The sequence below is a fragment of the Rosa chinensis genome, chromosome 1, assembly GCF_002994745.2.
Source record: "Rosa chinensis cultivar Old Blush chromosome 1, RchiOBHm-V2, whole genome shotgun sequence".
In the NCBI taxonomy this organism is placed as follows: Eukaryota; Viridiplantae; Streptophyta; class Magnoliopsida; order Rosales; family Rosaceae; genus Rosa; species Rosa chinensis.
In genome coordinates this window covers 56,044,657-56,056,752 of record NC_037088.1, presented here as the reverse complement: position 1 = coordinate 56,056,752, position 12,096 = coordinate 56,044,657, and the positions used below count along the sequence as shown (strand labels likewise).

At 37.2% G+C, this 12,096-nt stretch overlaps 1 protein-coding gene across 1 annotated transcript; it reads right to left on the bottom strand.

The window, feature by feature from the left end:
• Positions 1–2,425: 2,425 nt before the first annotated feature.
• LOC112182543 (SAC3 family protein A) lies at positions 2,426–11,512 on the bottom strand. Its single transcript, XM_024321048.2, has 14 exons — positions 11,173–11,512; positions 11,007–11,081; positions 9,814–10,647; positions 8,694–9,146; positions 7,840–7,941; positions 7,060–7,157; positions 6,330–6,516; positions 5,537–6,031; positions 5,275–5,415; positions 4,770–4,829; positions 4,363–4,493; positions 3,501–3,634; positions 3,180–3,406; positions 2,426–2,972 (listed from the first exon to the last, which is right to left on the bottom strand). The coding sequence occupies exons 2-14, from the start codon at positions 11,067–11,069 to the stop codon at positions 2,874–2,876; spliced, it is 3,024 nt and encodes a 1,007-aa protein (XP_024176816.1). The 5' UTR covers positions 11,070–11,081; positions 11,173–11,512; the 3' UTR covers positions 2,426–2,873.
• Between the last annotated feature and the right edge of the window lie 584 nt (positions 11,513–12,096).

Here is a 12,096-nt window from a genome sequence, read left to right as displayed (position 1 = left end):
CATATTTTTGGGCATTAACAATTCTTCATTCTCAATTGAGGTCTTAGACGATTCTAGATGTAAAGCCAAATTGCATCTATTTCATAAATGAGAGAGAGATTGGGATAATGGGATGCGACAACGCCTCGACATAGGTACTTATTATATGGAGAACGAAAAAATAGAGCGGAAGTTTGACAAATCCATTGACATTCTTCTAAGCATAAGAACATTGCATTTATGGATTCAACCAAGTTTCTAAGTGGTATGTCTTCTTCTCTCCACAATATTCAGTTGGTAGATTTTATAAATTGGATAAAATTTCTATCCATGCTATGTTCCTATGTGTGTGTATATTTTCTAACGAAAAGATTTATTATGGAATTGATCATTAAATCGATCAATTTTAAATTTTTAATGGTAATGATGGAATTTTTTTAATTTAATTTTTATTCCACATTCAGCTATGATATTAGTGAGATTCAAACTTGTGACATCGAGAATAATATTACTTATGCTGCGACTCATTGGCAACGCGAGAGTTAATATGTTGGAGACTTGGTGGCCAAATAAGATGTATTGTGGTATTCAGCGGTGATGGAGGACAAACTCTTGTAACCCCCTTTCTTGATACCTACATGCCACCTCCTAATTCCGCCTTAAATTCTCGAGTGTTGTCCGGGACTTTCCCTTATATTCCAAGAATTCTAAGAACTGCTGTCTTATGGCTGTCTATGCATCGTAGAGCTTCCGCAACTGATACTTTGGTTCAGTTTTGCATAGTATATATGTGGTTGGACAGTTTGGACCCCATAAGATTCTTGCAGTTTCTCACCACCATGTGTTCAGTCATAGTAATTGCATATCTCACTCTTCAGTGTCATTGGTTTTGGTCTTTTATTTGTAAGAATTTGAGGTTGTATGTTCTGAGGATCATGTCCCAGATTTAGTTAAATGCTAAAGATGGCAATATGGCATGCAAAGGTTTACGGTCATAAAAGAGACCATTTTTGGAATTGCTTCTAATCCTGCTTCAAAAGGTTCAGCATTTGTTCAATTTGATAGTGACGGGAAAGTAAAGTTTGGCATCTCGGGAGGGGTCCTAAACATGATTGGAGCTTCTTATCAACTTGCCCTTGGATGATTGTGGCTGTAGTTGCTTTTGGTCTTGTATATGCAATTGTTCACCTCTCTTAGGTCCCAGCAATCTTCGACAATGTTCTTATGACTTGTCATCTTTGTAATTCGCAGCATGTTAATGCACACAAGAAAAGAATTGTAACTTCCTGAACAAGGACTTGAGTTGTAAAATTTTCCAAAGCAACTGTACATGCTCTCAGGCTCTCAGCTCTCAGCTCCAAGTTGAGGGTAGTTGTAGTCATCGGACAGAAGTGTATGAACCCAGAGCTCTTCAATCATGTCATGCCAGCATCACTCCATCTAGCAGAATTTGCATGTATCCAATAAAAGTTGCTATGATCGATCGGTATTGTTTATCAAGTGATAGTTGATACCAATGCTTAACATTGACATATTGCGTATCAAGTGATACCACTAGAGAAAGCTAAGAATATATGCAACATATGATAAATGTGGACAATAGATGAATTATGCCTTATCTATATCCCCAATGCTTTCAATTAATTAACCAGCGTCGGAATAAACTTTCCAGTTGTTCTCAGTTCTAAATCCATTTTTCTAGAAAATAAAATTTATTGCCGAGGAAAGAAGAATTCTATTAATTTTATGTCCTAAATCATAAATTTTTGCCTCACATATGGGATTCATTAGTAGTCTATATAACCGAAGCATCAAGCTTGACAAAGAAATCTTGGGACAATAATCAATGAAATTTACCTATTGAATCGAATTTGTGAGACTACAACAAGTTTTGGAACATAATTGAGAGGTTCAGCTCAATTAGGTAGATGGAAGTAGTTAATAGACAAAAAGAAGGTTCCAACTCCTAACATAATGCACTGCCTCTATTACCCGCCAATGCCATGCAGTTCTTGAATTACAGTATCATTGCCTACGAAAATTACTAGTTCTTGTTGATACAGGCACACAGCTATCTCCCTTCTTGAGCATGAATTACATTATCATTGCGTAACAAAGGTTTTTCAAAGAGTGAATTACCGTCATTCTTTTGTTTTTAATTAGATGCCTAATTGTGATGTTTAGACAATCCGAAGTTGCACGAAGTTGGTATACCCGACTTACTTTCACAATTTCAAAATGATGTACCATAATTGTTATTAAACTTTGATTGAGTAGTGATTACAAGAAGAAAATCAGATAGAAATTTTATAGGGCCCAAATATGCATGTCGCTCGTTTATTTGATCTCTTCGGTTTTTTCTTTTCCCATTTGCAAATATACCTGTTTTGCAATAGCAGCTGATGGGAGTTGAATTATATGATCAAGAATGCGAGAATAATCGATGTATCGAGAATTCTTTCAAAAGCACAGAAGTCAAAATTTCAGGCGTTTTCCCGAAAGACTACTCGAGCAATCATTTATCAAAGAAGCTAACTTCTTCAGAATCATGAAGATAGCTCAAGATACAACATGAAAAAATTTAAATTTCTTCCTCTAGTATATTTACCAGGTTCTTACCTCGCCGTGAATGAAATTAGATATTAGAAACTAGCTTCTGCCAAATCCCCAATGCATTCAAGATTTCTCCACTGGACTTTGGATTCCATTTCACTGATTCACTCCATATTCCATGTACCAGTTACACATCAGTGATCTATTCTCTATTGTTACAGGGAAATCCAGAATACCCCAATCAGTATGGGAAGTGGCTTTGTTGTGCAATATTGTGAAGGTAGCCTCACGTTCTTCCACGGCTCTCAATTCTCAAATTATATTGGATACAAATAACCTGTCTATGAAGGTGTCCGTGTAAAAAAATCATTAACAGCGAGATTGGCATCTCCATGGGACACAGCATCAGTCTCTGGCATATAAAGACTAGAAGAAGTAGACTGCACATTAAAAATACGCGTCTGGTCAAAATACTATCTAAATACAAAATAGCCACTTAAAAAATGCCTCATCTTCATTTGAAAAGCCACAAGGTTGCTATAATATAATGTCTCGCATATTACATTTTCAGATTCAACTCCATAAAACACATTTGGACTATGATTATTATCAATATCCATGCGACAAAAACATACTATCAAACATACCTTTGCATCAAGCTGCATTTCCCCATTGTTATCTGCAGCAAGGCATGCACCATGTAGTTTCAACCATTCAATGCATTCCTCCAATCCCTCTGAATCCTTCTCCCCACTTTCCTCATTTGTGGGTGTAAACCCCAGAATTTGAGCAACATATGAAACAGGTATTGTGGGCCGATATGATCGGCACATGCAGCTCACTGCCTTAAACCGCATCTTTTCAACATAAAGATCTGCAGAAAGGTGAAAATCCAATGAACTCAACCCTCCTCCTTTTAATCTTTTTATATTCCTATAAATAAACATTATTCCTTTAGAGATGCTCACCCATAAGGCAGGTGCTTAAGTTGGGAGCTGTCTTGTAGAGCCTGAAGAACATGACATAATTTCCCGAAGTCACAGCAGCTCGAACTGCAAGGGCATGTTTGACAGCTTCATGCTTTTTTGTTTCATCTGACAAGCTACAACAAGTTGACATTTCACATTATATTTCAATGTAATGTTACATGGGTCAGTGAACTCAAAGGGAAAGAATCACTCCAACTCAGTGGGATAATGGTATTCTACGTGAAGCAAAGAAAGCAAAACTATACACAATTGATATTTCAATGTAATGTTACATGGGTTGGTGAACTCAAAGGGAAAGAATCATTCCAACTCGATGGAATAATGGAATTCTACATGCAGAAAAGATGGCTATCTTCTATTTACCTTTTTCTTTAATTCCTTTAAAAAGCTATGATAAGTATCATGGCTCACCCACAAAATACTTCCATAAATCATGGTTCAGAATTCAACAGGTGCGCCAGATACCCACAAAAACTCAAGAATGAAACCCCATTCAAAACAGTCACACCGCTAGTCACAGCCTGAATACAGTTTTGCCAGTCTTTAAATATGAATTTACAGCATAGTGTAACTTCACTAAAACCTCATCCAACAACATTCACTCAGTATTATTGGGATTAAAGTAGGTCCTCGTGGATTTGAAAATGAATTTCGAGTTCCAATAAATAAACATTTGGCAAACCATAGATGGAATTCATCTACTCATGAGTCATGACAATATAATATCCATACGCGTGATATAAAGTCCATGGAAGAAGCCAATGTATAATATCCATATATTTACACCAATATAAAACATAAGATATCCAAAATGAAAAGCGATCTTTCTTTTGTCACTGACCTTGCCATTGATGATAACAGATCTCTGTTATTATTTGAGTGCAGGATAACACAAAGCAAGTTGTACGCAGAAAACTCCATATGACATCCCTCAATACCATCAGCATAGAGCGACTTCAACTGTGACTGGCACTGAACCACATGAAAGATAGTTAATTGACACCACAGATCAAAGAAGATGAATAGTTTCCAGAAATAAAATTGTTCCAATATTTAGTTCTTGCTCTGTTCAAAAAAAAAAATTCAGGTCACAAAAAAATTAACTGAAGTTATACACTTTTTCAGTGAATTACTCTAACCTCCCTTAACTGTAGTTATGAAATTGTTGTAAGTTGTCATCTTCTTAAAGGTCACTTCACACCATAAATTGTTCAGAAAATGGTTTTCAACAACAGTAAGGGCACTAACCTGATTATATTCTGGCAGGTCTCCAACTTCCAATGCTAACCGAGCATGAGTTTCATACACCTGAATATGTAGAACATGTGAAATGAATGATATAAACATATGTGAACAGAACTCTAACAAGGATTGGGGGTTGGGGGTTGGAGGTTGGAGGTTGGTCAGTTGGTTTAGGCCTTTTTTGGCGAAGGATAATGCCTTACAGATAACAGAACCTAAAAAAGACTTTGGCCAATAAAAATAAAAAGTTGTGTTCAGGAAAGAAGCAAAATTTGACATGCATTATGTTTGAAAAACAATATGATTATGGATCTAAAAAGACGTTAAAAAAAGTTACAGCAACAACAAAAATTGAAGTTGATCCTGTTTACGGAGAAAAGAGCTTAGCTGACTTGATTTCAGTAATTAGTCAATGATCATTTGGGGAATAGAGTAGTCAGGCGGCACAGAAAGGCTAGATAAAATAGAGCAGCCTATGATCAAGGATAGGGAACAAAAGGTATAAATGTACCTTTACTGTTAGCTGATTTCGAATTCGTTGCACAGTCAAATCCTGGCGAATGGACTTCAGCTGATCGCATTTATATAGGTAATTCTTCTGAGAATTTTGTACCATAAGCAAAGCTTTTTCAAGAACATCCTCCGGCCTAACCTGTCAGACAGAAATGATGTTTTAGCAGAGAAGTCACATCCCATAAAAGTCCATTGAATCTGAATAGATCAACTCAGATTTTATAAAAATAAATAAAGTGAAACGAGATATAGAGTATTACAGTGGCAGGATCAGGTGCAGAAGTGAGGCGCAAATAACGTTTCTCAATTTCTTGGCAGGTCCCCTTGACAGTAAGAGAATCCCAGTCAATGTCTTCAACAGCCCTGCTAGCGCCATCTTCAAAATTTTTGCTGAGCACCAAGGCATTAGCTCTTCTATTATACAAGCTCCCAGCACCAGCATTTTTAGGTTTGAAGTGATTATTTTGTCCTCGATGTCCTTGCACTTTTTCAAAACGCTTAGAGCGATGTTCACGTCTCTTTCTTTCCTCTGGTGAATCTGCAAGGGCAATTGCTCCCGCGTAGTAGGCTGCTAAACCTTGTTCTGCATCACTATCACTAGATGCATCACCATTCTCAGTAGCACCTACCCCATCAGAAAGGCGCTGCCTCTTAAACGGCTTTTGGGTTATCTTACTTGCACTTTTCTGCTCCAGTGAAGGAAACTTTGCACTACTCATATTATCATTCTTACTCCCAGCACTCCACAACAATGGCTGCATGATTGAACATACGTTTTAACTCCAAGCTTTAAATGTTGCAAACTATCCCTATTCCGGGATAAATCAAATTTTTAAGCCAGTGTTGAGCATATATAATGTATTGTGAGATACACATCTATATATAGGATTCTCCTGGTTACCAGGTGACAATTAATTCCTTAGTTATCACTGTCTGCGTGTATATATAGGTAAATAGCAGTAAAGAAGTATTGCTTTTTAACACTGAATTCCCCTCCCAAAGAAAAACATTAAAAAATAAAAAATAAAAAGAAGAAGGAGACTTAATAAGTACCTTTCTCTCCTTATCATTGACATGTCCCCAAGCAGCATAGTTTAGACCACCGCTATTTAAAGAGGCTGGCCTTTCAACGGACTTCTCTGACTTCTCCTCTGGTAAAGGTTCCCATCTACTCTTGGATCGCCTACTTGGACTTCTTTTAAACTTTGCCAATGATGAAACACGGTTTGAAGAATTTAACCTGCTAACCATTAAGACACTTAAGGATCAACAACTGTATCTTGCAACCAGACCTAACAATGATGTGTACTATTAAATGAATCAACCCACTAAGCACAGAGTAAGGGGGAAAATGAAACGCATTAACAAACCAAATCATATTACAGTGCTGAACACATCACATTCTGTAGTTTTAATATCAACTAATAAAACTCTAACTTGGAGACAGCTGAGAGCCCAGAAATAAAAGTGATCAGGCTAAGAAACTAAGAAAAAAATCTACCAAAGAAGCTCCCTGAAATAAGTTTGTGTTTCATTTGGTTGGATAACCATGTACTTAATACAATGAAGACATTAAATAATTTTACACACACTCAAGATACTGGAGAAAAAATATGGACTTTAAGATAGAAGACCAGCAATCCCCAGAGAGATCTATTATGAACGTACATCCCCACGAGAGAGAGAGAGAGAGAGAGAGAGAGAGAGAGAGAGAGAGAGAGAGAGAGAGAGGAAACAAGATATAACAGAGATGCAAAGAGGGAGAAGGAGAGAGAGGAAGTACTCTTTATTTGTAGCATCTTCATTTGGGAGGGGGAAAAGAGGCTCAGTATCCCAGTCTCGTGTGTAAAGTGTGCTATCAGCTGTTGCCTTGGTGATGATCTGATAGAAAAATTAATGACCATCATACATCATATACATCTGTATCCAAATATATATACATAGAGAAGCATGAAATGTAAACTTCTGCATACATCCGTGAATCAAAGACGGATTTAGGAAGCAAACAACACAACAGACAGTTTCAACAGATACAAAGACCCAAACCTAAATGCTTCTCTCCAGGTTTGTGTGATGCAACCTAACCTAACCTTAGGTGTGATGCCTAAGTTCTCTGGGTGTGATGCCTAGAAACCCTACTGGTGTGATGCTGGTAGTTTTATCCCTTTTCTTCTTAAGTTTCTTATTCTAAAACTCTTTTCTTTCTAACAATCGAGACTGCTGCAAATAAACCCTAGTATTGCAGTTCTTTTGCTACTTGTCCTGCATCAACTTTATTTTATCATCTTGCGGGCTACGAAAGTAACAAAAGTTTAAGGATTTTTGGAAAATAGATAATAGTTACATCTTGCAGACAGTATCGACTGTATCATACAACACAAGAAAGTGCGCATGGATGTATATTGTGGAGTTCATCCTTCTCATCAAAACCTATTACATAATAGTTGCTAAGGGCCGACACAACAAGGCCAAGAATCAAGCCCAAAAAGAAACTGCAAGATAGCATAAACATGTACATATGATTGCATCATTGGCATTGCATAAAATCTATCCCTGGGCTTACCTCCTTCATGACAACCTGACAGGCAGCCATCTGGCTATCGTCTTTACAGCGAGCCAAAGCCCTTTCAACATAACCACGCAGTGACTTGGGGAACATACCAGTCTGCAGATGACCAAAAGAAAAGAACCATCATCAGTTGTAGTCTAAAGTGTTAAGTCAACTATTATCCAGCAGCTTCTACATAGTGATACAACATTGCAGAAAAGTACGAAGGCAGGTATACATACACAAAGCACATCCTACGAAGTTGGTAGCATGATGACACTTTAGTTCAACATCATTAAATCTACAAATTAACTTCAGATACACATGCAATGCACCTAAACAATACCTAGATTTGAAACTCCATGGACAACCAAAAATCATTATGTTTCTAAATATATATAGTACATTTATTTCATTACTTTTAAAAACATTGTGATGCAAGCCCTCAGAAACTATCTCATGTTACTTCTGAGTAGGAAAATTATTTCATGTTCACATATTGTAATTTCAAATACATCATGTTGGTGAGGACTAAGTACTTTGCCCACATGAGGGGACTAACTGCTTCTCTCAACGCTTATTATCCATGTGCTCCATCACAATACAATTCATAGTTTCTTTCTTCCAAGAAAAATCTTGTAAATGCTTGCATATGCAAAGGTTAGCAGCAGGAAAAGGCAATTATCTTATGCAGCAATAACCATGCAGCTTAGTGACACAGTTCATTTGAGAACCCAATCACAAGCATTTTTACATTTACAAGGCACACAAGCTCCACATGTATATCCCAATGTACTTTCATATAAAGTCTACAAGAAACTCACTGGATCCTGATATATAAAAAGACTATAGAAAAAGAGAAGATATACCTTAAGCAGAGAATCAGCACTAGCACTGGATGGCACCTTCTCAACCGGTTTTGGCAGTGAAACACTAATGTAAGCAGGTTTTCCTGCTGGACTGGTTGTATTTATATCCTTGTCAGTTTTTCGTAAACCCAAAGTCATATTTGAAGTGATTCTAGGGTTCGTTGGAATCTGCAGTTTGTTTACTCTTTGTGTATCTATAGATGGAACAGCTTGTGAAGGTGTTTGGTAACTATGAGACACATATGGCAGCTGCTGAGAAGCAGGATACTGAATGCTTGATGCTTGAGAAGTTGCAGTTTTTTGTTGGTCCTGAAAGCTATCATAAGAAGTTTTTTGATCCAAAGGCTTTTGAAATTGTGCTTGAATAGGAGAAATATGTTGAATTTGAGATTGCGAAGTAGGAGCCACATGATTCCAGTAAGCATCATGAGAACCACCAACTACAGCACCAGACTGAGAAACCAGAAAATCAGAACAATAATTTTACTCACCAAATTGTAGTAACAACCAGCAAAAAAGGCATGAAGCATTGTAGCAGTCATAAATAAAGAAATCTTTCTAAATTCATGATCATGAACTCTTTGACATCAAAACAAAATCAGATCAATCACATGAGATACAGCGTTAAAGGCTGTGACAGGGCTCTTCTTGTGAAAAGAAACACATCTTGCGAAGAAACTAATTGCTCTAAACAGAAAATCAAAAGTTCTATAGTGACAACAAACAACCAATATACCGTAAAAAATTGGGCAAAGAAGCCTATTGCAAAATGAATAGGATGAGACCATCTTTATTAAAATGAATCAGAAACTAAACATGCATTGGATGGGATTATTTAACACCAACTTAGTAAGCCAAAGGAGGGAAAGAGAAAGAAAAAAATTACTTGATAAAATAATTTGAAGAAATATTAATAATAACTTAAACATGCACTGATGCCAGAAGACCCCAAGAGCAATCCAAAATATATTGTATAATCAATACTGAATTCTGAGTTGATAATAAAAAAAAGTATGTACTAATCCTTACTAAACATGCTGGCCACATCACTGTTATCAAGCAAAGCAACATATGAGAACATGTATAAGTTTTCTGAAACCTCATGAAAAGAAATGCAAACCTGCACCGATGGTAATTCAGATGAACTAGATTCTGGCCTCCATGCAGGAGTGTATGAAGGTGGTGGCTGGCTGTTTGAGGTTTGATACCCAGTGGTGACACCTGGAACGGGACATCCTACATTCTGTGTACTAGTAACAGATAAGTTCTCAGTCCCAGGAGCACAACTGACTTCTGTTTGATTGTAATAATCTGCCCATTGCTTATAATGCTGCTGATAATTTTGTGGGGTTGAAGTTGCAGTAGCAGAACTATATACACCAGGAGTTTCTGGAGTGTAGGGTGCATATTGTTGAGAGGTATAGTTTGCATAATTTCCACCATTCCAAGCAGTGGTCTGATTAGTCTGATTAGTGTAACCGCTACTTGCATAGCCTCCAGCAGTCTGATAATCAGCAGGATTGTAGTAAGTGCTTGAATAACTTGCAGACCCAGCATAAGACCCTGTATTCTGAAATGAGGAAATAGGCTGATAAGGAGCACCTGTATTTTGATATGCTCCTACGGGTTGTGAGTAGGACTGATTGGGTTGCTGCTGATAGTTGTTATAGTAACCTTGGTATCCCGCACTTCCATAACCATATGGATCAGCAGGATTTGGGTATGACGCATAGGTACTGTAATCTTGTGGTGCATTCACTGTTCCCAAACTGGACGAGCTACTTGCAGGTGGCTGTGTATGCTGATTATATTGATAAGCTGAATGAGAATGAATCCCATTTTCCGTGGAGCTATTCTCCACCCGATGAGTTGGCCATGCCGACGCTTCCGACCCAGTTGTTGATGGAAAATATGACGGCGTCTGTCCTTGGTTCCCATTAACAACATGGCGATTCTAAAACACGAAAAAAATAAAAAATAAAAAAATTGTGTTACTCAACACCGACCCAGTACATCAATCAACTAAAATTGATATTACGTAAATCTAAGTAAAATGAACTCAAAATGGCATCCTGAAGTTGTAGATGTATTGGGTCAAATGACTACTCGGTAAGATAATAAATTGTCCAAGATAACAACACCTAATGAATAACCTAGCCACTAGGAATAGAACATGGAAACGCAAACTGTTTGTACCAAACTAAACCATGGGGGCTCAACAAAATCGCAAACACAGAGCTCACAAACTAAAACAAAGCAGCATTCATGGCAGAAATGCTTGATTGATAGAGAGAGAAAGAGTTGGTAAATCACCTCAAGCGAATTGGGGTCGACAGCAGCAATGGTCTGAGCATTGCCTCCTTGATTCATCATCATCTTTTCAACATCCTGCACACAACAACAAAAAACCAATCACCATCAAATTCATGAACCACACCAAAAACCCTAATTAGCTTTGGATTGAAAATTCGAGCTTTACCTTCAAATCAAAAGCGCTGTGATTGTAGTTGTTTGACTTTTGGCGAACGCGATTAATGGGATCGTAAGCAAATCGGGGATGAAATTTTTGACTGAGATCAACAACAACAACAACAACAACGAACAAGTACAGAAGAGAAGAAAAAAAAATGGAATTTTGACTAAAGAGACCTAATTATGATAGCAAAAAAAAATTATGAAAATTATTGACAAAAAATTAGAGGGCGAATTGGGGGAGGACAGCGATAGAGATATGCGGATGAAATTTCTAAGTTGGAGAAGAAGAAGGGAGGAGGAGGAGGAGGAGGGGGGTCTAGGTCGGGTCGTGTTTGCGGGTTAAAGAAGACTTGGAATGTTTGGCGGTAGACCGAGATTAATTATTTTCATCTTCTACCTATTTAACCACAACCTTTTTTAAACCGACCATTTTTTTCACCGTTGTAAGTTTATAACAAGAATCTGACCAAAATAAAAATACAGAAGGACTAAATTACCCTTTCATCTTCTTCCTCGAGGTAAGCAAACATTTTAAAATCATTCATCTATTGGTAGTTCTATAATACTCCCTCTTCATCTATAGTTCTATACCATTATTAATAGAAGAGGAGTTGTTAATCAAAATTGAAAAAATGTACCAAAATGACAAGTGCATCATCGCGTGTGTGGACTGCTAGTCTTGGATTTAATACAAGCCGCTTAAGGGCAACCGCATTAACTCTTTTGTTGATATTGAAATCAAATATTCTCCTAATTCAATTTATTAATAAACTAAGACATAATAATCTATTTCTTAAATAATGCTTGCAGAGCATGCTTGGCACCATGCCACCATAGGAGATACATATGCTACGTTATCCTCTTCAATTGGTAGAATCACAATTTATGGAGATTAGAATAAATAAAAGTGACTAATGCAATTTGGTCT

Bases quoted from the DNA above. Each gene is read 5' to 3' on its own strand.
- LOC112182543 (XM_024321048.2), bottom strand. From the start codon at position 11,069: ATGATGATGAATCAAGGAGGCAATGCTCAGACCATTGCTGCTGTCGAC. The intron at 4,830-5,274 runs GTACATTTATAC...CTACATATTCAG, and splicing joins GAAATCAGCTAACAGTAAAG to GTGTATGAAACTCATGCTCG. The intron at 2,973-3,179 runs GTATGTTTGATA...TTTAATGTGCAG, and splicing joins AAATGCAGCTTGATGCAAAG to TCTACTTCTTCTAGTCTTTA.